This window comes from Sceloporus undulatus, chromosome 1, assembly GCF_019175285.1.
Source record: "Sceloporus undulatus isolate JIND9_A2432 ecotype Alabama chromosome 1, SceUnd_v1.1, whole genome shotgun sequence".
Lineage (NCBI taxonomy): Eukaryota > Metazoa > Chordata > Lepidosauria > Squamata > Phrynosomatidae > Sceloporus > Sceloporus undulatus.
Genome location: NC_056522.1, coordinates 232,861,231 through 232,888,138, shown reverse-complemented (window position 1 = coordinate 232,888,138; position 26,908 = coordinate 232,861,231). Strand labels below are relative to the sequence as shown.

The window sequence follows — 26,908 nt, the reverse complement described above, 5'->3', positions numbered from 1 at the left end:
TAACAGAGGTCCTTTATGACTTAGAGTTGTAAAAGGATGATTAAATCTGTCTTTAATATATTTATTCCAAAACTTTTTACGCAGCTCTAGACTAGTCTGAACATGTTTCTGTTCAGGTACAAAACCTATACATGTATGTCACCAAGGTCATGAAGAAGAAGCTTGTTAACAGTTGAATCTTAAAGATCATATCTATACATGGATTATAGTGTGTGTTTGTTTAAGAGTTACAAACAAAATATGTGTGTGTGTGTGTGTGTGTGTGTGAGAGAGAGAGAGAGAGAGAGAGAGAGAGAGAGCTATTGTTATGGCAGAGCTATCTAAGGCAAAAATATTGATAGACTGATAGAAGCAGCTCTGTTCTGCATGCCTTCCACAAAATACTGTGGATAATGTATTATTACATGCTGCCTATAATAGCTGCAACCAGGGAAGGACTGAACTGTACTTCTGAACATTCAGATAACAGTGTTGTATTGCAAGGTTTTTAAGTAATGTAGGCTAAGATCCTGTATCTGTGAATAGCTCTGTATTCCGTATCTTCCTACTGCTTCCCAAGGCAGGAGTGAAGCCCTGGGAGGGCCTTGTTGCAGTCATTTACTGAGTGAGAAGTGAGAGGCAGGGAGGTGAATGTGACCACACAGAGCAGCAGTTTGATTTGTTTGTGTGTGCATGTGTGTGAAATGAGGTACACTCTAAAATGGATTGCACCCATCTTTTACTTCCCCCAGGAGTCCAAAGCAGCTGCATTTTCATGTTCTGAATTGCTTCCTTTCGCCCTTAAGAAACAGCAGCAAGGGCCCAACAGCTGTAAAATAGAGTGAGATTTCTGAACAGAGAGCACAAGGCAAGAGAACAGCCCTCTGTATTTTAACCAATGAACACATAAACTGAAGTTATGCATGCATAAATCACTAACAGGAAGCCTGTCATAGTGGGCCAGAGATCCACTTTATTTTAGAAGTATTAATTATGTGCCCTAGTCTTTTGAGAAATGTACTAAGCAAGAATTTGTAGTACTTGTTTCATGTAGTCACTCTATATTTTCTAAAATATCCTTGCTTGCGCATCTGATTTTGGATCAGCTGGTGCTAAATATGCTATGCAGATGAGAAGGCTTTCCCCCATTCTTCACTTATGAGATTTCTTTTAGATTATGAACTGCACTTTTAAAAAAAGGCATCTCCAGTTGACATATTCAGTGAAATCTAGGGTGATGGAGGACTGAGCTAATAATCTGTGTGCATGAAAGGACAAAGAGAAAAAGGAAGAGAAAAAAAAAGGAAAAGGGAATTGTTGGACGAGAAGACGAGCATTAATAGAGGGCCTGAAACATGCTCTTCAAATAGGCTGACAGCCATTTCCACACTGTGGTAGGGAAGTGTATCAGGAAATCAAATAATGGCCCAATTCATCTGTTTCCTGACCACTCTTCCCTTCACTCTTGGTAGACTCCTATCTTTGTACTAATTGGTTAAAATTATTTTTAATTAGTCTGATTATGTTTTCTAACAGGTTAAGCAATAGTAATCATAAAAATAATACAAAAAACGTAACAACAAATATTCTGTATCTATGTGTGTGAAAAGGATGTTCTTCTGACCAGTTCAGATACATGTGTAGAGCATTCACAATATTTCAAAAGTTCATATATTATATTTGTCCTCTCCCTTAAATATTGGTTAACCTAAACTCAAAGCCCATAGTAAACTTGAGGGCCAAGTAATATGTACCCTAACAAGCTCAATTGTCTGTAATGCTGCCTGTTTGGTTCTTGAGAGACATCTCTCCTGCTTTGGTATCTCAGGCTGGCAGTAAACGCAGGAGATTTACTGATTGTCTGCAACATGATTGGTGGGTTACATTCATTTTAAGTCAGTCACAATGTATTTGTTATTTATTCTGTGCATTAAGTGTGGGCTCTTTTCTTTTGGAGATTAACCTGACCACGTTCCAAGCTGGAATGTGTCCAGAGGAAGGCAACCAAGATGATCAGGAGTCTAGAAACTAAGCCGTATGAGGAAAGACTTGTGGTTTGTTGAGCTTTGAGAAAAGAAGACTGAGAGGATGATATGTATTTTTATACTGTTATATTGTTATATGTATTGTTGTATTGTTGTGCTGTGCAATGACCTTTGGTCAAAAGCAATAAAATTTGAAATTTGATCTGAAAAAATTTGATATGATACCTATTTTTAAAATATCTGAAGGAATGTCATGGAGAAGCTAGAGAAAACTTGTTTTCTGCTGCTTTAGAAACTAGAACACAAACCAATGGATCCAAATTACAGTAACAGAAATTCTACAAAACTTTAGGAAGGGGACGCTCCCCTGCACACCCCAGGGTAGATGCTATCTGATAGTGGAACATATTTCCTCTAGGTAGTAGACTCTCCATCTTTGGTGGTCTTCAAATAAAATTTAGATGTGCATCTTTCAGGAGTGCTTTAGTTATGTATTCCTGCAGGGGGGGGGGGGGGGGGTTGGACTAAACTACCCCCGTTGTCCCCTGCAACTCTTAACTTTCTATGATTCTAAGTAATCCATGTTTGTTATTTTTAGGTTACTGTTTATCATCATCTAACCAGACAATCAGTACTTAGCAGAAAGTGAAAGCAATGCTTTAATGTTACTCCAATTATTATAAGACTCCCTTTGTTTTCTGTAGTACAAGATACTGCTATGGTATACTATACAGCTTCAGAACATTAGGCATTACATAGCCAAAACTCGCACTAGGAAAATATGGTTTCCACACACATGCTGCTAGAAAATTTAAGGGTTGTGTTTCCTTAGTGATGTGCATTCAGTGCATTTTACCTAATGCACTTGTTGGGTACAGTCCCAGACAAGCATAGCTAATGAAATGCCTGCAGCACAAGGCTCAAAGAGTTTTAAAAAATGAAAGCATATTATTATATATGCAAAGGACTTATGTTAAAAAGACACAGCCCTCAACCCTGGCAATACTACTGATGTTGAACATTCTTCAGGTTTATGGGGTTAAACATTGACATTTTTTCCATAGAATGTAGTCCATACATTTTATCTGTTGTTGTTAACTGCCCTTGATTAGATCTTAACTCATGGTGACCCAATGGATGAGATATCTCCAAGGCTCCCAATCCTCCACTGCTCTACTTAGGTCCTGGAAATTAAGGTCTGTGGCCTCCCTGATTGAGTCCATAGCACCTGTTATCAGCTTCGGCTGATACGCCAGCTGCATCCCTACCTGAGCCGGGGGGACCTTGAAACAGTAGTACATGCTCTGGTAACCTCTCGTTTGGATTTCTGCAATGTGCTCTACATGGAGCAACCCTTGTACCATACCCGGAAGCTGCAATTGGTGCAGAATATGGCGGCTAGACTGGTCACTAATACATCTAGGACCAGTCACATAACACCGGTCTTAAAAGACCTTCATTGGCTGCCCATTCGCTTCTGGGCGCAATACAAGGTGTTAGTTATTATCTATAAAGCCCTAAATGGCTTGGGCCCAGGGTACTTGGAGGACTGCCTCTCTCCATATAATCTGCCCCGCACACTCAGATCAGCCGGGAAGCAAATGTTAAGAATTCCGGAGGCTAGATTGGCTATCACCACCAGGAGGGCCTTTTCTATTTCAGCCCCCAAGCTCTGGAACTCACTCCCCGGCGAGCTCTGCTTGGCCACCTCCTTAGACCAATTTAAGAAGGGGCTGAAAACACACTTTTTTGAGCAGGCATACCCCTGACTCCTGACTTCTGTACGCCCTCCCTCCCCTCCTGACAGCACTGCTGAGCTGGCATGAGATATGGTTTTGTTATTTGTATATGGGGGGATTTTTAATATATTCATGTTTTAATATTTATATTGTATGTTATATATGCTGTTAAACCACTTTGATCAATGGAAAAGCGGTATATAAATAAATTATTATTATTATTATTATTATTATTATTATTATTATTATTATTATTATTATCCATCTGGCGTGTGGTCTGCCTCTCTTTCTGCTATCCTCCACTTTTTTTGAGTAATTGTCTTTTCTAGTGAGTCCAGACTTCTCATGATATGACCAAAGTATGACAGTTTCAGTTTTGTCATCTTGGTTTCCAAGGACAGTTCAGGCTTGATCTGTTCTAGGACCCATTTGTTTGTCATGGTATTCTCAGCACTCTTCTCTAGCACCACATCTCAAATGAATTTATTTTCTTCCCGCTCGCCTTCTTCACTGTCCAGCTCTCACATCCATACATGGTGATGGAATACAATGGTTTGGACGATTCTAACTTTAGTGCTCAGTTGTATATCTTTACAATTTAGGATCCTGTCTAGTTCTTTCATTGCTGCCCTTCCCAGTCCTAGTTGTCTCTTGATAAGTCTCCATTCTAATGAAAGTTTGATCCAAGATATGGGAACACTAACTATTTCAATTTTCTCCTTATCTAGGTAGAAGTTATGTAGATCCTCCATGGTCATTGTTTTGGTTTCCTTTTTGTTCAGCAATAAGTCTGATTTGGCAAGTTTTTCTTTAACTTTCCTTATTAATTCTTTCAAGTCTGTGATGTTTTCTGCTAGTATTATAGTATCATCTGAATATCTTAGACTGTTGATGTTCCTTCCTTTAATCATTATTCCTTTTCTGGGCCTGAACCAGCTTTTTGCATGATATTTTCTTCTTATAAGTTAAACAAATAGGATGACAGTAAGCAGCTTTGCCTTACTCCTTTGCCAATTGGGAACCATTCTGTTTCTTCATATTCAGTTATGAAAGTAGCCTCTTTTCCCAAATACAGATTTTTCAACTGAACAATTAGGTGTAGTGGCACTCCCATTTCTTTAACAGCATTCCACAGTATTCTGTGATCTATGCAGTCAAAGGCTTTGCTATAGTCTAGAAAGCACATGCTCATCTTCCAGAATTCTTTGGTGTGGTGCATTAACCACAATGCGTTTGCTATATACAAACATGTTTCCCTAGTGCCACTTCCTTTCTTGAACCTTGCTTGCACTACTGGAATGTCTCTCTCCATGTATGATTGCACAATTTTGAGCATAATTTTGGTTGCATCAGAAATTAATGCTATGGTCCTATAGATACTGCAATCTTTTGTGCCTCCTTTTTTGTGGATAGGAATGTCTACCAATCATTTCCAGTCTGTTGGCTACCAAAGTTATAAGTGTATTACAATGGATGCATTGCAGAGGGAATGTGTTGCAGAATGAAGAACCATTTCTTTCTAGCATATGAGGTACTGACTGTGGAATGTATATTTGAAGGGACTTTGCAGAATGGACTTTGTGCCTACCATTATACAGAAAAAATATTTAATTTATATCCCCCTCCTTTTCCCAACAAAGGGCCCAAGGTGATAATACACTATTTTCAGCTTAAGAAGAGTACAGTATTTGCAGAATCTCCCAGTGACAAAGTTTCCTTGGAATTTCATGTCACTGAGAAATTCACAATAAAGTAGAGTTAACTGCATTGCTAGAGACCACAGCATTTCTTAGAAATAATCTGTATTGCTTCTGCCTGCTGGACAATGCACTCTCTTTTCTCCCTTTCTTGGGGCAATTATATCATCTTCTCAAAGTCATACTGAACAGAAAACTGGATGACATATCCAAGCAGATGTTGACATTTTCCACACTACTGCTGAAGTTGAAAGTTTTATTAATTGTCTTAAAAATAGTAACTGATAACTTTTGTATCAGGGAAAGTGCTGTCGACAAACTCCAGGAGAATTATTGTGCTCACTGATTAGATTTGTCTAAGGAAGGACAGAGCTTTTTCCATCAGTTTATAATATGTACAGTTTGGCTTGTGGACCAGACCTTAGCTAATAGTTCAGGAACGTGCTAGGCTAATCCTGAATATTTCACTTGTATCCACAAAACACACATATTTGAAAATCTTATGATTGTGACATTAAAACTGATGGAAACCAACATAATTCTTTATCTCTCAACCTGTTGTAATATTTAATGATAACTGTATCTGAGGTCATATTCTAGGGCTACCTGCTCCATCTTACACTGTCAGATGCTGAACAATTAATTGCCTAGAAGTGTCACCATTTATAATAATGTCACTGAGATAATTTACCCCTTCTTGTCAGGATATTAGGTGCTTCCATTTAAACTCAGTTTCCTTAAACATATGCATCTCTTTCAAAATGCACCAGAGGATAATGCCAATGTACAGACGCTTTTCCTGTGTTCTTAATCTAAAAATAAATAAATAGCTTGGCAGAAGAAGCCCTTACAAAATTCAGATTCAAAATGTATTGATGGGAGCATTTCAGAACTAGTTCCAGAGCTTTTTGGATTCTGGCCACTATATTCAGAGAATGGCCTAAATTAGGCCAATCTGAATGCTCCAGAGAGAACTGCAACCAATAAATCACAAGGCAACTTTATAACATTTCATATCCAAGTGTTTGAAAATAATTTTCAAATGTCAATATTGGTGCAAAGGGATAGAACAAGACCATTTGGAGACAATTCAACTGAAACTATGCCAAACTTATGTACTTAACTTACTAGGTTTTTTATACTAATATGCCAACTATTACGGCAATATTCTATTTTTTTTATATACAAAAGAAGGCATACTTCAGTAACAAAGCTTCTAACAAAGAAGCTCATTTTTAAAAAGTCTTTTAAAGGAAACCCAAGCCTTGTCTTGTTTTCTGTCTAGCTGGAATGGTTGTTGTTATGCAGCCTTGGCATGGGGAGGATGGTGAAGGAGGGCTGGAGAAAAACTGACTTTCAGTGTTGGGTTCAAGTACCGTGTCTGCAGTAAACAGTACAATAAAGCTTGACATGGGACAGAATGAGATTCTCCTCTAAGTGATCTTACCGTAACTTTGTGTACTTGCATACAACAAGCAAGGCAAACACAGTTATCTCCAGAATCACAATTAGCATGTGTGAAGAGCAAAACAAAAACAAAAAAGAAAAGCTACCCTGGTATATTGAAAAAGTATTGTTGTCTTTAACTGTCAGCAGGTTGACTTCAAACGATGGCAATCAATGAATGAGAGACCTCCAAGTCTTTCTTGTTTCCAAGTCTCCAAGACTCTATCATCAACAGCTCTGCTCAAGTCTTGCAGACGCAGGGCTGTGGCTTCCTTGGTTGAGTCTGTCCATCTAAAATGCATTCTTCCTCTTTTCCTGTAGCCCTTCACCTTGCCAAGCATTACTGTATTTTCTAAATACAAACAAAAATCCATCAATGATTCCTTTATTGGCCAACTGAAATGTACAATATACTTGTTGCAAGCTTTCGAAGCTCCATGGACTTCTTCATCAGGCAAGATGTTACAAACCAAACAGGAGGGGAAAAACAATTGGAGATGTTAGTCAGATGCCTGCATGTTGTTTCAGTCCTTAGTAAAGATGGTATGCTGGGGAGGATATCTTCTGCAGGCAGGCTCCTCCTCCTGGCCATGTGGCAATAAGAAAACTTTCAAAGTCCAGGAAATTTAAAGTCTATTTGCATCGTAAGAGGGACCCCTCTTTTGCCATCCAATATGTCTCCATTCCAGTGAGGTCACAGGCCTCTTTGTAGGCAGATAACAATGGATTCCTCAAGAAGTCTCCATGTTTTTGCATCAGGAACATTTTGGTGGTGTAGAGGTAAAACATACGAATTCAGTCCAAATTTAAGAAGAAGAAAAATGTTTTATGGTCATTGAAGTCCCAGTCCACATACTCTTCATGGTTCCCCTGTTGTAGCTACAATGTGGTATCTCACAATGCAGAAAACATGCGGGGGTAGCTGTGTGTATTCCTAGTGAGTCTTGTCTTTTCATGATACATGCAAACTACAGCAGTCTCAGTTTAGCAGTCTCAAAGCCACCTAGGGAGAGCTCAGGTCTGATTTGCCCTAGGACTCATTTATTTGTCTTTTTGTCACTCTAATACCACATCTCAAATGAGCTTATTCTCCTCCTATCAGCTTTCACAACCATACACAGAAATTGGAAATACACGTGCATGGACAATCCTAATTTTAGTGTTCAGCAATCTCATCTAGTTAGTTCACACCTGCCCTTCCAGCCTTCTGATTTCTTGACTGCAGTCTCCAATATGAATAATGACTGATTCAATGTATGGAAAATCTTGAACTATTTCAATATTTCCATCATCTACTTTAAAGTTATGTAAATCATCTGTGGTCATTATTTTTATTTTCTTAATGTTCAATTGTAAACCTGTCTTTCCCATTTTTTAAATTGACTTACTTCAGTAATCCTCCCAAGTCTTCGTTGTTTTCTGTTACTAGAATGGTATCACCTGCATATCTTAAATTGTTGATGTACCTTCCTCCAATTTTCATGTCTCTATCTTGTGAATCTAATCCTCCTTTATATATAATACATTCAGTGTTCCAGTTTAACTTATAGAATGATAAAACCCAGCCTTGCCTGAACCCCATGCCAATTAGAAACCATTCTATTTCTTCATATTCTGTCCTAAAAGTGACCTCTCATCCTAACAATATATGTTCTGAAGCTTGGACATTGGCATTTCTCCCTCCATATATGGTCAGAGTCTTTGTTATAGAATTCTGAACATCATTTTGCTTGCATGGGAAATTAGTGCAATGGTCCTGTGGTTACCGCAGTCCCTGCTGTCCTCTTCCTTGGGGATTGGAATGTGTATTCCAAACTACATTCCTACTTTGTTGATGGAGTGGTGAATACCACTCAAAAGAAATTATCCTGTGTTTTATTTATTTGTTTAATTTCATTTTATGATGCCTTTCTCCCAGACAGGACCCAAGGTGGCTCATACTGGAGATCCCATTGTGTAAAGTATTACTTTTATTTCCTCTGGCATGATCTATCATAAGTCTCTCTCCATAAGCTTGAGCTCTCATGAAAAGGCAAAGTGCTATAGTAATATGGACATAACATGGGATGACATATCTTATTTGAAAAGATGATAATGATGAGCAGTAAAGTTGATAGCAGTAAGAAAAAAAAAGATGTTTCCTAGATGGATTGACACAAATAAGCCATGTGCCGAAGTTTGCAATCGCTAAGCAGGGCTGTTAATATAAGAGTGTCTTGGAGGTCTTTCATTCATTAGGACTGCCATAAGATGAAGTTGACTGGACAGGACATAACAACAAAACAGGCCCTCATGGCTCCTCCATTTTAATATGATTTTAATATGATGGAGGTGTACCAGCTATATAATGCATTTAACATCTGCACTGTGATCTCTGATTATGTTTAATTTAAAGGACAGAATTATACCTGTCTCTATATGGGCCTATATAAACTGCACATCAATTGAGATTTTAAGGATCCCTAACCTTATGGTCAGGATCAAAAGCCAATGTGGTGTAATAGTTTGGGTGTTGGATTAAGACTCTGAAGACTAGGGCTCAAATCCCTGCTCAGCCATGGAAACTCACTGTGTGACCTTGTGGAAGTGAAATGCTTTCAGCCTCTTTGGAAGGCAAAGGCAAATCCTCGCTGAACAAACCTTGCCAAGAAAATCTTGTGATAGGTTTACCTTAGGGTTGCCATAAGCCAAAAATTACTTGAAAGCATACAACAATAATAACAACAGCAAACCAACCAACCAACCTTATGGTTAGTCCTTAGTCCTAGCTACCTAGCTTATGCCTTCTATAAGCAATTGAACAATACTTAGTGATTAAGAACCCAATCTACAATCTGGTCAAAAACTGGCACTCTTCAGGTAATGGGGGACATCAACATAATGTGGAAGTCAAAACATGAGAAAATCCTTATCTTTTCAATTCAGCCATCGTTGCACACATCAAACTTCTTTACATGAATGTGGGAACTCACTGGGTGAACTTCCCACAACTCCTGCAGCTACCCAGGCAACCTAATCCAGTTGCCCCATGGAGCAGGTTTTTGGCAGGTACATCAGAAAGGGAAGGGTGAGAACATTCAAATTCCCTTGGCACTGGCTACGGATTGGGCATCCACTGTTAGATTTTATCATACAACACTTTTCCATGCAGAGTTTTCCATTCATGTGAAAAAGAAGGAAAGATCCAATAATAAATATACCACTAGATTATTATTGCTCTTTTGAAGCCAGATCAAAATGAATTTTGTGTCAAAGGCACATGCCACACTTCAAAGATTAAAATTTTCATGATTTTCAGAAAGGCTGTCCCCTTTGAGTCATAGTTTGGCTTACTTAGGCCCAAAACACATGCGCCAAAAGTGTTGGCCTCAGACTGTGTTGGGGCATAGTGTTTAGCCATGCTGATGCCATTCCAAGCAACCCAAAAGGAGTGGATATAATCTGCTCTTTCTGGTGGCCTGGTTTAGGACTGCGGCAGCAGCCAGATCAGAACCAGCCCTGTGTGTTCACCATGGTCCCAGAGCGATCGGGGCTGGCACGGTCCCAGTGCAGATCTTTTGGCCTATCTGCTTCAGGCCTTAATCATGTCATGATGGTATTTCCTTTATGTAGTATCTATTGTTGGCAATGGATGTATCAAATTTTCCATTGCCAAGGATTTAATGTAGCAATCTGCATAGTCAAATCCCCAAGATAAATAAAACATCTTGTCTTCAGTATCGTCACACTCAAGGATACTTTGTATGTGTAACTGTATGTATATATTTTTGCCCAAAGTGGATAACACAATAACTTTTAGTAACAGTTATGTTGTAAAGTATTCTCAACATAGTTTTTGAAAACATTCCCTGCATAAAATTGTCTAAATCTGGAATAATCATCTCTTTTCTTTTGATCTCTATTTGGAATACAAAGGACTAGGAGGGGGAGAGCAGAAAAAGCAATAAGAAGAGTATATGTGTATATATATCTATATCTAACTCAAGAAACAGGCTTTGTACCCACATTGTTTGTGACACAGTTTTCAAAAATTATAATGGAAATTATGTTCTCAACTTTTTTAATTCAAGGACAACTAAATGATTGTAATCTTTGCTTTGAAGTTGACTGTGCTAAGAATGAGTAACACGAGTGACTAATTTTCAAAAGATTACTTCTGTTCAGATATGAGCTGTGTCATACTGCTGCGAACAAGAGAGAAAATCCATGCTTTGGCTGAAAAATATAATGTCAAAATATTGATTTAGTTTTAAGAGCATTGTTATCCAATGGGTTTATCATGCCCAAGATACCACTGAGACCCTGCTATTATGTTGGGGCATCACATTCACACATTTGCATTCAAGATGGACACATCTTTGTTATCACATCGGACTTAGCTGTAAATGCAAAGCACAGTATCATATAGAATGTTAAAAGAAAGAAATATGGGGCAAGATACTGTTGGGGTGGTTCAACAGAAGTAGCTGTAATGAGGGAATCCTCCTATGTCCAGACTTCCCTCCCCTTCACTCAAAACTGGTTCTAGGAAGAAACTCATGGAAACTGTTTTGGGACAGCAGAAAGAGATACAGGGGAAAGGGGAGAGGAAAGAAGATGCATCCTATTAGGAGATATCTGACAGCATGTCCTTGGATATGGGACATGCTGTGTTACACTAAATTCAGATATGGAGATCATTAACAGAATAGAAAGGACAAGAACTGAGGACGAAACAAAGAAAAAACAAAACCCAAGCTCATACATGACTTGTAACTGACAAACCCACTTTTTTTAGAACTGAAACAGAAGTATAATAAAAAAAACAAGAAACCAGAATTCACTACTCTACTGAAATTTAAATAAAGGTAACAAAGAATGAATTGAACAGAAGCCTATTTTTGAATTGTAACCAACAGATGGCTACTTGGTACATTCAGTCTATGTGAGAGCTGACCATTTGCTTGACAAGAAAAAGCACAAGAATGATTCCAACATAGCTATGTGACGAGGAATGACAGGAATGAGCCTAATAATTGAGTCAATTAGGTTTATTGAGAGAAAGTACAGCGCGCCCGTGCCATATGCAGGCTTGCCATACGCAGACTCAAGGTCACACAGATGGCAAGCCCCCATAGAATGAATGGGATGTGTGCCCGTGCTGCACAGCATGTGGGAGTGTGCCCCATTCATACAAACAGGACTTGAGGTCCTGCAATTTTTGCCATATGTGGGGTGGTGGTGGTCTGGAACAGGTCCCCCACATATGGCAAAGGTGGACAGTATATAGTTTTAGAGAAGTGTAGCTTAGCTACAGTACTTTTACTATTTCACTCACACACACACACACACACACACACGTACATACATACATGATTTGGATATGCGAAGGCTGTCCCTTGATTTTGCACACACATATACACACACACACGCGCGCGTGTGTGTGTGTGTGAAAAGCAAGGCACAGGCCTTGTACGTCTGAATCACAGGCTGCATCCGCACTGCAGAACTAATTGAGTTACACACCACTTTAAGTGCCTTGGCTCAATGCTATAGAATTCTCGGAACTGTAGTTATTTTTATGAGACATTTCATCTTCTCTCTCAGAGACTGCTGGTTCCACAACAAATTACAAATCCCAGAATTCCATAGCATTGAGCCATAGCTGTTAAAATGGTTTCAAACTGGATTATTTCTGCAGTGTGGATGCAGCCCAGACTAAGCTAATCATGCTTTAATATCACTGAAACTGATGTAACACCCTAACCTTGACTGACACAAGCCTTTAAACTTATTTAGATCCATTGCAATCATAATAACAATAATTTAAAGAAAATAATTTCTCACAAGGCATGGACATTAAATTAAGATATAGCAAGAAATAGACACATAACATGTTAAAAACTTGAACACCATTTAAAAATGCATGATCAGTTAAAAACAGTTTTTAAAAACATACCTATTTTTTTTTAAAAAAAACAACAGTTTTAAAGCTGGTTTAAAAGTGAGCCACGGGCGCTCTGGGTTCACAAAGGACAGAGACACCCTGGATCCAATAGAAGTTACTTAACTTATGCTAATGGAGTTTAAAAGTTACTCTTTTTTGTCTCTGTCCCCACCTGCTCAAGTAGAGTGGCCTTTTCCTGCACAGAGATCCCTCCAGACCAAATGAACAACAGAAACAATGTATGACATAATGCAGCTTTTGTAAACAACCTTTGCCTGAGGAGGAAGTCTGTGGAGCTTCAAATACTTGCATGATATATTTTGCGTATTTCAGTTGGCCCATAAAGGTATCACTCTTTTTGATTTTGTTTTATAAAAAAGTATTAGTCAATGAGGAGAAAAAAATCATATATTTAAAAAAATTCAAAAGTATATACATTTTGTTTAAAAAATTCAGTGAGTTTAAGCTTTGATACACATCCATACCATACCACACAGGGAAAAACTGGAAGTATAAAATGGTAAGAACCTGTTATTAACTCACAATAGTGCAAATGGTTTTCATACACAAAGCGCTGTTATCCCATGAAAAATCTGAGATCAATCTGCACTTGTGCGTGATGGTTTTCACATGACGGGACCAAATTGCCTCCATCCCGATAATGATAAAAGCGTGTGCATCCCAAAAAAGCGATCAAATGCGCAAATGATTTTCACACGTAGACTGCAACAATCTCTGTGTGTGTGTGTGTGTCCCTGCCTTCCCTCAGCAGCTGTTCTTTTAAAAGCCCTGGCTATGGAGGAATGCTGAAACAGGAGGCAGACATATACAGGAAAGAGCAAGGGGGAACTCAGCCTTTTCTCTATCACGCTTGCTCTGTCCCTGCCTTTGCCTCAGTAAAGCTGTTTCTTTAAGAGCTCTGGCTCAGAGGAAAGGCTGAAGTGATCCCCAAACTGTTTCCTTTAAGATATTTTAGACTTCAGCTCCCAGAGCCTCAGTCATGCTGGCCAATAGCCTGGGATTCTGGGAGCTGAAGCCCAAAATCCCCTTAAGAAGACAGTTTTGGGATCACTGTGGTTGAAGCAGGACATACACACACACACAGGAGTGCACTGGGACTCAGACAAGCATTCTGAAGCAAGCATTCATTCTCTCTCTCTCTCTCTCTCTGCCCTTGTATCAGCTGTTTGTTTTAAGAGCTTTGGCTACGAAGAAGGGTGGGTACTTATTTTACTTAATCTGCAGCACTGGAAGTAAACTCATCCCAAAGAACCATGGGAAATCTGGCAACAAGCACAAAAACAGGGAGACCCCCATAAATAAACTGCAAGGAGCTTTCACACTACAGCAATTGCACAAAAAGAGAAAAAGAAAAGAGAAAAGAGAAAATTTGTGAATGAAATGGAAATGAATTTCCAATATTTTTCCGAAAATGCTTATTTCCTGGTTCATGTCACTTTCTTGTTGGATTCTAAGTGATTTGCGCACAATGTTGTGTGAAAACCATTTGTATAATTGTGCCTAATATGCTGGATAAATGCAGGTTCTGACCTTTTTAAACTTCCAATTTTCCCTGTGTGATAAATTCCCATGTGTACATTTATGTAAAAGATGGAAAGCTGCATCTAATGGAGGTGCCTAATTTTTCTGTTTCTCTGGATAACAACTGATACCCCTTTCACTATCATCACCATTCTATGGGAGAGGTCTTCCAGTCCTCAAGAATAGCTGTGGAGGGCAGGAAGACTTTAAATGGGTCAGAAAAAACAATGCATACGAAATTATGTAATTCTAGTTACTACCTGATATATATATATATGTGTGTGTGTGTGTGTGTAAATTAATTCTGTTTGTCTAAATTCTAGTTGAATCAGAATAAAGTTGATTCTAGAATTTCAGAATGACATGATTAAAATATTCATACTTGAAGTAGGATAGATATGTCTTGTTGCCCTAATTTCTTATTACGTTTGTTCCTGGGATAATGTTTTTGCGGGTATGAAATCTCACCAGTAATACTGAGCTCTGTTTCAACTTGCATGTCTCCAGAACTTGCATATACAGAACAATATCAAGCTCTAGATAATGGATGTTCCTTTAAAATGCTGCCTATCAAATGCTGTTTTTTCCCTTGCTGTCACAGCCATAAGCTAATGTTATGTAATTTCAGCCAGTATAAATTGTACAAGTACATATTTCATCTATACAAATGTATTCCTGCATAAGTTTACCTGAAGCAGTAGGCCAGATGTTGGTTTCACTCTCTGTTGAAACAGCACACTTAATGTTCGGTTCTGTTGTTCCAGGTCAAAAACTCTTGTTTTCAGCTTCAAGCATTCCTCCCTCAAATCCTACATAAATAAGATCAACAAAAAACAATATGAAATGAAATGTTACATGAACTTTGTATCACACTTAACAGAACAGAATTAAAAATTAAGATTAAAAATACATTTCAGCCCTAGTAGCTCTAAAGATTGGATGGCATTTTAAAAATAGGTATACTAGTTCAGGCTAGTACTCTTAGTAGTTATGATCTCAACAATACAATCTTGTATAGGTATAGTTAGAAGAAAGCGGAAGTGAATTCATTTGGACTTACTCCCATGCATGGGTGCATAGGACAGCAGTTAAATATGTTTTGTCATGTCTGCATACACAAGAATAAAAAAGAAATCGTGAAATACATGTTTAGACAGCTGGGATATTATTTCTTCAAGCATGAAGTATAACCAACAGCACTTTAAAAACACTCTAAAGTTGACAAAAGATGAGCCAACCCATCCCCATATTTCATTATGATCACAAGTAAAAAAAAATGGGAAAAGGAAATAACCAATGCTAGATTAAAGAAGAGGGAAACTATACACAACAGGCATAGCTTTATTTGAGAAGGGCAAGTTTCCACCATTGCCATAACCTTTTCATAAAAAATCAATTGGCACTGACATTGATCTGTCCCTCTACAACTTCAAATTTTAGTAAGGTGTGTTGGTTCCACTGATACTCTAATGAAGCATGGAGGGAAAAATAGAGCACTCAAATATTAGATTGCATGCAACATCTGGCTGAGCAGATACTAAAATATTAATCAGTACACAAATATTTCTATGACATATACTGAATTTGCTTTCTTGGATACCTGTCATCTTTCTTTCTCTGGTACAAAAGACAGGAATGGCATTGTGCATGTGGTGATACAGACACAACTGCTATTACATTAAGAGGACTGTTCTAAGCCAGGGCTGGGAAATTTCTAGATTTCTGGGAATCACTCTATTTTTCAGAAGAGATAACAATTCAACTTTTCAATGGATGGTCAGGTGCTGTAATAACTCCATGTCCCTTCTATAGAAAAGAATAGCTGGTGTGTTATTAGAACCTTAGTGGAGAAGAACCAAATGCTGTGGTTCCAACAACCTGGAGATGAATGCATACATGTACATGCATGTATGCATGCGTTTGTGTGTGTGTGTGTGCACGCACACACACACAAGAAATTGACGTATTTAGCATTAAAATAGGAAGCTTCAAAGGCAGAGGAAGCAAAGGAGAAGGTATCTGTTTAGAGGTCATTAGTAACGGTCCAAATTTCACTTGGTGAATGGTACAAGCTAAGGTCACAGGTTCATTGTTTTGTTTCCTTCTAAGAAAAAAAATAAATAAACCAAATATTTTCACTACACTATAGTGAACATTAATGAAGGCCACTTGGGGCTAGAAAAAGTTCATTTAAAGGGTATATCTGGCCTACAGGATGTTGGTTACCTACCGCTAGGTCAGAACTTGAAAAAGTTACCTTTCTGAGCCACAGGTGACAGAATATCCTCAGCAAGCATAGTCACGGGCTTCCTATTCATTCATCAACATTACCCACTTCTAAAGTGCATGAACCTGCTGAAGCAGCCGGTCAGAATGGGAAATGGTGGTCTAAAATAACTTAAAGGTTTTTGTATTTTCTCATGCTGCTCTGATAAGGCCAGTACAGTGACCGGAAAAAAAAAGAGGTAACACAATGAGACATTTTTGTTAAAGGAGATAGCTGGGGGGGAAGCCCAAACCCATGCTTTAGCTTTAATTCAAAGGTAACTCTCAATGAATTAAGAAGTCATTTTGCCTGAGCACATTACAAAGGGACTGCGTATTTAAAGTACCCCTAAGGCTTTCCATGTTATATATTCTCTGCCTTCTAAAGTGACAAGGAGGCAATGATATCTTTTATTTGAAGTGTAGCAAAATTCCAAATCCTTTAATTCAGCAAATAGAAGTCCCTCTTAATAACTGCATCATCTCAGACCTCTTATGGAGAACTATTATATATTTCCCGTATAACCAAGCAAAAGGACTGCTGCCAGTCTTTATGAGGTTCTAAAAAATAACTAAGACACCGAAAGGCTAGCTTCCCCAATTAAAGCTGAAAGCAGCAGACACAGTAAGAATATTGCTTCATGAGAACTTGTTAATTCAAACTACCCACAGACAAAGCAAAACCTCCTGTGCATAATTTCTTTTTAAAAACCTACATTTTGACATTTCCTGCCCCTCTGTACTTTAAAGATTAAGATGTAAGTTGCTAGATACCCCAATTATTGAACAAAGTGTTTTAACACTAGAGTTATTCATAGACAGATTTTAAAAAAAAATCAGTCCTAGTGGCAAATTAGCATAATTTAATTTTCTTGAGGAACAGATTAAAAATAGATATTAAAAATAGAAATACACTTAAACTTTTTTTTAACTGAGTTACATCCTTCTTAATGAATATTTGTATCCTCTAGCAATTTGTGCCCGAAACATCCTAGGTCTGAGGACTTTCTTCCCTTTTTTCCCCTTTTCTTCCCTTTTCTAGGAACATACTCAATTTTGAGGCCATGTGACTGCTAACTGCAACTATTTCTCTTATCCAAAATATCAACATCTGAAAGTTCCTGAAAATTTACTTTCTAAATTTAAAAACTGTACCCATTGGCTACTAAACGTGCAAGAAAATGAACAATAAAGAAATGATTAAAATTTCTCATATTCTTAAGAAACCCAAGGAACAAAAGAATGAGGGAAAACTAATTCAATAACATTTGAGAGCCATATTAAAATTAAGAACAACAGAGCACTGATCCAAAATGAAGATATACCAGCACAGAAGAGCCATTACTGCTCATTTAAAATAACGTAAAGATAATGCCATTTCTTTCCAATAGATTTCTACAAAAGGGGCTGTTATCAAAATTGTCGTCAAGAAATTAGAAGAAGACTAGGATTGGAAAGAGTAGCTATGAGAGAACTGGACAAGATCATAAAGTGTAAAGATATAACTCTTAACACTAAAGTGAAGATCATCCAAGCCATTGTATTCTTCATCACCATGTACAGATGTCAGAGCTGGACAGGGAACAAAGCTTATAGAAAGAAAATTAACTCGCCTGAGATGAGTTGCTGGAGAAGAGTGCTGACGATACTGTGGACAGCAAAAAATAGAAATAAATGACTCCTTGAACAGACTGAGCCTCAACTGTCCTTGGAAGCCAAGATGATAAAACTGAGGCATCATAATTTGGCCACATCATGAGCAGACATGACACTAGAAAAGACAATGATGCTAGGAAAGGTAGGAGGCAGCAGAAAGAGAAGCAGACCACATGCCAGGTGGTTAGACTCAATCAAGGATGCCATAGGTCTGAAACTGCAGGAACTGAGCAGAGCTGTTGAGGACAGGGAGACCTGAAGATGTCTCATCCACAGGATCAAGATCGTCTCAAGGGCATTTAAAACAAACAAAGAAACAGGACAATTCTCAGGACCTTCACATCACACTAGGTGTCATATAATATAACCTTCAGTGATTAATATAAATAATTCAACAGTTCCTAAGGAAAAGGCCAGCTCTTCAAATAGCAAAAAGAGCACCTTGACTTATGCCCAGGCACAAACACGAAGGCAGCAAACATGTTCCAAGAAGGTTTAAAATGCAAAGTTGTGAGTAAGGCTCAGTACAGACTGGTGCCTTGTGCTGGCCTGGGACTGATTTTAGGGCTTGGTAGAGTACAGCGTTCACACACTCCTGAGCCCTACCACGCTGTCCGGGTGCCATAATGGCTTGCCCCTGTCCACACAGGGGCCACCATGATGACATATGCACAGTACAGCATACAAATGGCACCATCATAGAAAGAACCTGCTGGAAGCAGAGGCTGCACCATTTGGCTGGTGCGGCTTCCATCCAGGGTAAAAATAGGTGGCTGCAGACTGCCTTTTCGGGGCGGTCTGTCCAGCCCCTGAGTCCCACACCCTCCAACATTTCACAGATGAAAACTAGGACACATGTAGCCATGTAGCAATATCAGAGAGTGGTCAAGATGGTGAAAGTTATAAATGAGGATTAGCATACAAACTAGAAAAGATTGGATCAGTGTGGTTTTGTCTGAGACTACTGGGAAAGGCAACACTTCACCCCATCCTCTTCTCTCTCCTCCTTCTTGCTGAATAATTGCAAACTACTTCTGTACTATCAAGCCTGAAAATGGCATATAAGCAACTTTAAGGTACAGATATTGTGACAGAGTACCAGTTTCCTGAGGAGTAGGGATACTGACTTTAAGTCTTTCTTGTGGGCCTTACAGAATCATCTGTTTGGCCATTGTATAATATAGTATGTTGCATTAGATAGCCTCTTGGTCTGATTTGGTCCTTTGGTCTGAAGGATGGCTTAACTTATGTTTCTGTATGAGAGAAATGTTCAGATAAGAGACCCTTTAAAAAAACATTTTAAAAATGTCCACAGCATGAAACACAATGACCACAGAGTTCCAGCCACAGAAGCCACTGAATTATCTCAGTTATAATATAAGGAATATGTGTTAGATGCTTATTTGCCTTAAAATGTTCCCTCAAACCTAAGATATTTTTCTGAGTATATTTATGACTGTTTGCTGAACTGTTATTCTCCTTTCAATTTTTAGATGGCTCTTAAGTAAAACAGTAACTTGTGGAAATGAAGGAAAGAAAGAGCAAAGAAGAAGAAGAAGAAGAAGAAGAAGAAATAGCATGCTCTGAGGCAAAACTCCCAATTTAATATATTTTCCTTCATATTTCTGCCGCAAAGCTAAGCTCACTGGAGGAATTCTGTATGTTGTATAAGGAATGATCTCTTCCAAAGTGCCCATTTCAAAATATAAATTTGATCTCAAGGATTCAGTGACATTGATAAATCACTCAGGGTTTCACTCTCAGTTGATGTCGCCCTGATCTCTCAGTGGATCTACAGTCATCTCATACACTTCTAGGCCTTGCTGTAGTTCATTCCTTACACTCTTATATGATGTGCTTAATTTAAACAAAAATATCACTCCTTCCGGAGCAATTTAAAATTCACAGTACTGTATAATACACATGGTTGGTGCTGCTACCAAGTATTACTCTTCTGGAGTCTTTGAAAGCTCTTCAGATTTCCTCTGTATCTCATGATGCCCCTTGGGGGTGTTATCTCTTAGTGACATTACTTGCTCTGTTTTACAGCAGTGTGGTAGAAGACTTATCTGTTTACCAGTTATTACTTGGATTTGTATAGAAGCCATTTGTGACTGACCCCGAAGAGCCTAATTTCCGATTTACTGTACAGTATTGTCTTCCTGTCCTTTCTTATAAATGGGTTTGGTCCAAATGGCATTAGGAAGGCTAGAACAGTTAACATTCATTAACATTTAGACTGCTGCCTTGTGTTTCCCCTTCAGGATATTAAATTAGCTAGTGTTATTCAGAAGTGGCCAAGCATCTGTTAAATTCCATCAATACTAAGCAAATCACATTATTAAATACATTTTAATCTATACTCTTAGTCCATTCATAAGGATTTTACAGCACCTGTGGGTTTTGTGCCTTCTGAAACTGACAAAAGGAGTTGTTCTGAGCCAAATCTCAGTCCTAAAGGAATTATAAATAACTCATAAAAATTCTCTTATCACAACCTCCCCCCCCATATGCATACACAATATTTTGTCAGTTTTCAAAAAGAAAATGCAACATTTTCTAAACTGGGTAATAATATAGTAAGACTGGAAAACACACCAGCTCATATCAATTTTTTATTTTAGAGAAAGTTAATCTGGCCCATGTTGACATTCATATGCATGTACTATTTAGCTGCATGGCAATGGAATTTGTATAGATTGCTAATTTATACCTGGGGTGATACATTTCTTTAAGTTATCTCCTGAGAATTTATAAAAGATGGTTAAATGCAAAATCCAACAATAAATTTATACTATTGTATTATACAAAAAACAGCAGATGTTTCCTCCTTAGCTTGCCTAAGATTATCATCTAAACTAGGTTGAATTTACTATGGGAGAAAAAGGTAAATGAGGAAAGTTCATCATAAATACATGCATGCCTGTCTCCACCCACTTGTTTCATTCTCCCCTGATATCTGCATGCATAGACAAACACATGATAGATGAGCCCAGTAAGAATCCAGTATGGTCAATTGTAGCTCACTGGTAGGCCATATATTTTTAGTTATTCGTTTTTTAAAAACAACAACAACAACCTAATTCTCATACAGAAGAACAAAGAATTTCAAACTGTTTCTTGTCACTTAATGAAATCATGAAAGGTTTTTCACTCGTTTATTTATTTATTTATTTATTTAGCAGCTCAGGAACTTGCAAAAATGCAAAGAAAAACTGCACATAAACAGTGTCTTTTGCCAAAAAAAGTAAAAATAAGTACAGATGTTTTGTTTTTGTTCTGGCTACAGATACAGTTTTTATAGCAGTTGATCAACTAATGCAGCTGCTTTGGATTTCACCCTGGGAGAAATTATTAAAATACTGTACATAAAGTAAGAAAACCTTGGACACAGACAATGTGCAGAAATGCCCAAACTACTGCAAAAAACAAATTACTGTATATATTTGACTATATGTTGAGTGTAAGTTGAGGACAGGTTTTGGGGCCAAAACTAGGGATTTTGCTATGTCCCCTGGATAAGCTGAGGATAAAATTTAGGAGCATGGAACAAAGGATCTAAAGGATAAAGCAAAGGAAAACAATGCAGAAGAACTTATTCTGACAGGCGTAACTGTTTGTGCTCACCCTATGGCTGGATGAATGAGAGAGTAAGTCCTCCTTCCATTCTCAGATTCGCGTCCCTCACTTATGTGCAAGGGACGAGCAGAAGGGGAATGAATGGGGTGTGTGCCCACAGCGCACACCTGCACACCCCCACAAGCCCATGCTTATATTCAAGCCAATGGGCCTTGAATATATGCAAAACTCTGTTTTCACGAGGGGGTACAGAATGGATCCCTTGCAAAAAAAAGGAGGAGCAACTTCTTTTGGCTGCAAACTACCATAAACATGCATTCCAAAAATTACAATACCATGTGTTCAACTTACAATCTCATAACTACTGAAGAAGATACTAGCCAAAGGGTTTCAGGGTGGTCTGGTGTCAGTGCACATCAGAATTTCTGACAGGCCACCTACTCTCACCATGAAGCCAACAGTTTTGCAGAAATACTGAAATCCTCTCATGAGATCACAGTGGTTAACTTTTACAAGGAAAGATTTCAGTTCAAATTCTCAGTGGGTGACTTTTCAAACCAATCCATTTCAGGATTAAAATAAGATTATGCTTTGATTACAGATGTGGTGAGGAAACTGAATAAAGACTGTATCTGTGTAATAAAAATACAAGAGCTTGTACGAAGCCAAGCCAATACTAGCAATGATGCTAAAGGCCACACCTGCATGTATCTTTGCATCTCACATGCAGATTTCTTAAAACTGCAAACTGCATCAGCTAGGGTGGGTTATAATTAATGTGATCAGAGAAAGTACAGAGGAATAATTAATTTAAGGCTTTCCTCCCCTGCCGCAGTCCTGAAGAAAATCCCTCTCCAGAACCTGGTATTTGCTTTGGGCAGAAATCTCCCACTGACACCATAAAAAAAACCACCACCAAAAAACATTCAGGCTGCTAGAGTTTTCTTTATGACTGCATACTTGTTGCCCAGATTTCCCAGTTTATGAGAAGTCCTGCTAGTTGGAGTGGGGTGAGGTGGGAGTTTAGGGTTGGTTCTTATAACTGGCCTCAGGAAGCAACTGCACTGCAGAAATAATGCAGTTTAACACCACTTTAACTGCCATGGCTCCATATTATGGAATTCTGGGATTTGTAGTTTGGTGACATATTTAGCCTTCTCTGTATCACAAAAAGCTACAAATTTCAGGATTCCATAGGATGGAGCCATGATAGTTAAAGCAGTGTCAAACTGCAATAATTCCGCAGTGTGGTAGCAGACCAAGAGAGGATTTTTTTTTTCCCAACTGGAGTCTGGCTACTTAAAAATAAAAGATATAACACTTTTTTTTTGGTCTGATATATATTCTACCTTTCTCCAAGAACTGTTATCCAAGGCAGCTTGATTCCCCCCCCCCCAAACAAGGCCTATCCTGTTAATGACTTATCACAGCTTAAGAGCAATTTATGCCATTGTAGGTAACTTTTTGGTTATAGCAGATATTGTCATTCTCTAATAACTTCACACAATGGCCAACATCTCCCCAGACTGCTATTCAGCTGCAGGACAGCCCTGCTGCCAGGTCATTTAGTGACTTTTGGATAATAGGAGGCACCAGAGAATCAGAACAGTATCAGTTCATGACATAACTGTTTTGCATCTGTCTGTAGGGACATAGTCAGATGTTTCTCCCGTGTTTTCTATCACTAGTCACTAAATGGCTGTGGGAGGGGGATGCTTCTATTCAAAGGTGATTGTAGGGGTGAGAGGGGAAACGTAACATAGTTCTACATGCAAAACCTTTATGCTACATCTCCATGATAAGGATCTCAACCAAGAAATATTCCGTTATTTAGTGAACAGAAATTGTGAATCTTCATAAGATTACCTCAAACCCATTATCCAATTCCATTATTATTATTATTATTATTATTATTATTATTATTATTATTGGTGGTGAAGTAGTTTTTGATATTACATGATACTTATTTCCTATTAGAATAAAATATAATAAAAAGAAAACATTTTTGTGTTTATGTCTTTCTCCACCTCACCTCTAAACTCATGAAACTAAGCTACATTAAAAACTGGGACAAATACTAAAGAGACTGGGACTATGCATCTCAAAGTTATTTTATTTTAAAAACTGATGAATTTTAGAAATTGAATATCCATGTGTATCCTGCTAAACCACCCTCAGCTTTGAGGTACTCTACTAACTAGGAGAGACAAAGTTCTAAGATGGCCTGGAAAATCTGCTTCTCCATAGGGCCTCTAGGCTGTTCCTGTGTACTCTTTGTCTGAAGGCCCCCAAATTTTTCAAACGCCTGTTACAGACAGCCAAAATAAAGCTGCTTCGAGTCACAGTGGAGGTATGGTGTTTCAATGATGCATGCATCCTAAGAGTCCAGAAGCCACACCAAAGCCATGCTCCAGTCCTTAGGGCTGGAGTGTGGCTTTGGTGCGACTTCTGGACTCTTAGGACGCATGCATCATTGAAACACCATACCTCCACTGTGACTCAAAGCAGCTTTATTTTGGCTGTCTGTAACAGGCCTCAGAAAAAGAAAGCAAATGTGAAAAGACAAAGGAAAAAGGGTCTGGTAAGGAGAGGAAAAGGAGCAGAGGGAAAGTCTGAGAAATAAAAAATAAAAACTAAAGAAAAGAGAAGAAGCGAAGGGACAAGGCACACTAGCAGATGGAGATTAAAGCATTTCTAGTGAATCTGCTGTTTTTTGTAATTTTTTTGTAAAAATGTTTGATATCTCTACTCATTTACCCTTTGATAATTCTAGTTTATGACTTTTAAAACACACACAAAAAGGGATGAATTACTCACCTTCTGAGTAAGCAGTGCTTGTACAACCTGGTTGGCCACCTGCGTAAGAAAAAAAGTACAGTACATTTGACCAGTATAGCATATTAATTTTCTTAGTGTATATTGGGCCAATCTTTTTGAGGTACTAACTGACTTTAATTTGCATACAAAAGTATTTATTAACAAATATACAAACATATTTTTAAAACCACAAGGCACCCATTTCAGTTTGCATTAATTTCATGCATCTTTTTATTATGTAAGAGCTTTTTATAAGCATGTCTATTAATATGCTCTTAGGAACATTACTTTATGAAAGCAAAGTACTACACTGTATATGATATTTATTCATGTGAACCCATATATATATAAAGCTGCTATTCCTTTCTTTTCAAGAATTTCATTTCAAAAAATAGTTCATCCATATGAACGTAAATGATCAAAAACTCAAAGTAATTTGTCTTGATAAATCATTTTATTCTTGTATGATCCAAGAATGTGACTTGATTCATAATCTAATAAAATCACCCAATACTGTTTTCTCTTTCCAAACCCAGTATCTAACCTAAGGCAAAAAAAGAAAGGAAAAGACATATAAAATAGCTCAGTATGTGATTTAACAGAAGACACCGAGTGATAATAACCCATAGGAACAAATGTACTATATCTCTTAAATCCACCTACACTGCCCTATAGGCTTTTAGAACTGACATATAATGGTGTTGCTTCTGCCTTGTACTTTCAATTTAAATGCTTTCTGGCTTACCTGTAAATGGAACAAATCCTCTAATACCTCATTACTTTACTTAGTGACTTGAGGTTACTATATAAAAATAAATAAAATACTACCAAAATCCTAAAAGGTTCTCAGTGTGCCCAATTCAGTTAAAAGAGTTCTGCCTATGTTGTCACTGTAAGAAAGAAGCCAGGGGCCACATCAACTTCCAATGGGAACTTGGGGGGATGAATCCATCACATGTATACCATTTCCCTGCATTTTGGCTCTGATCATCCACTCCAGCTGTAAGAGCTGCATGGAGTGGCATAAATAGAGGATAGAGTGATCTCTTTTCAATATCCCATGAACATTACGAGTGTTTAAAATTAAGGATGTTTATTTATAGAACTAAGCATCTTTTGTCTAAAAAGAAAACTTATGAGCCAGCATAGGCAGTTCAACTACTAATACATCAAGACAATGTTATCCAACACTCCATGACAGCAGAGGGCAGACTTACCTACCTACCAACATGAGTGCTCAGCACTGAATGTGTAAGTAGCACCTCCTAAGATCAAATTGATGGTTTGGTATGTCACCCAGTGGCTTCCTGACTTTCATATCATATTTGAACTGTTATTTTCACAAATCTCCGTTCTGCAGCTCTCCTTGATAAGGGTGAGTATTCAAGTTGAGATATTTCTATGATTTCATTTAGCATTCAGGGGGAAAATTCACTTTGACAAACCTAGATTCAGCCTTTGCCTCTATCTATAGTTTTATAATCACATCACCACCATGGACAAATGAATCCATTTGCTTAATAAATTATAATTAGATTAGACTACACTCTCTATGTGGGGATGCTCTTAAAAATTGTTCAGAAGCTACAGCTTGCATTTTAGAGATCACACATTGTCTCATCATAGGGTTTTCAAGATAGAACACTTCAGTAGTGGTTTATCATTGCCTTTCTCAATGTCTAACAAGCATTAGGTATCGTTCCACTCTCTTGGAAACATCCTCTGCCAGTGTCACCCTCTCTCCCCATTTGGCATGTTTAGCTCCTAGTCAGAAAAGGGGGACCCTACCAGCAGCACTGCTGCTGTCAACATTGTCACTTGGATCACAGGAGCATTCAGTCCCACCAAGGAAAGGTAGCGCAACATAATACTGGTCTCATAAGAATTGCACTGGCTTCCAATTTGCTTCCAAGCTCAATTCAAGGTGCTATTTTTGACCTATAAAATCTTGAACAGCTTGGAGCCAGTTTATATATTTTCTTTTTAAAATATGGATGTTTAAATAGAAATGTAATAATTTATTTAGTAATCAATAAAGAAACAATTCATTGGAAAGAGCAAAAATATGCCAACAAAGAAATAATAATGTTCCAACAAATAATTATGGTAGATTGAAACAGCGGAATGTGCGGTTATTGTTCCTAATTTAGCAGATCAGTTTATCCATTACATCTGGATGCCACACCTTGTTTTTCCAGTACTCTAATAAAATATGATGATATCTTTTCCAGTTTTCTGCTATTACATTTTAGATACCTAATGTATGTCATTTATATG

General features: G+C 38.0%; 1 protein-coding gene across 3 annotated transcripts in view; it reads right to left on the bottom strand.

The window, feature by feature from the left end:
* Positions 1-26,908, bottom strand: part of NCKAP5 (NCK associated protein 5) — an 811,098-nt gene that overhangs the window by 202,911 nt on the left and 581,279 nt on the right. For all 3 annotated transcript variants that reach the window (XM_042462965.1, XM_042462973.1, XM_042462983.1), the window contains 2 exons: positions 24,632-24,670; positions 15,004-15,123 (listed from right to left, as the gene is read on the bottom strand). In XM_042462965.1, coding sequence (XP_042318899.1) covers positions 15,004-15,123; positions 24,632-24,670 — 159 coding nt within the window. The remainder of the gene's footprint in view (positions 1-15,003; positions 15,124-24,631; positions 24,671-26,908) is intronic.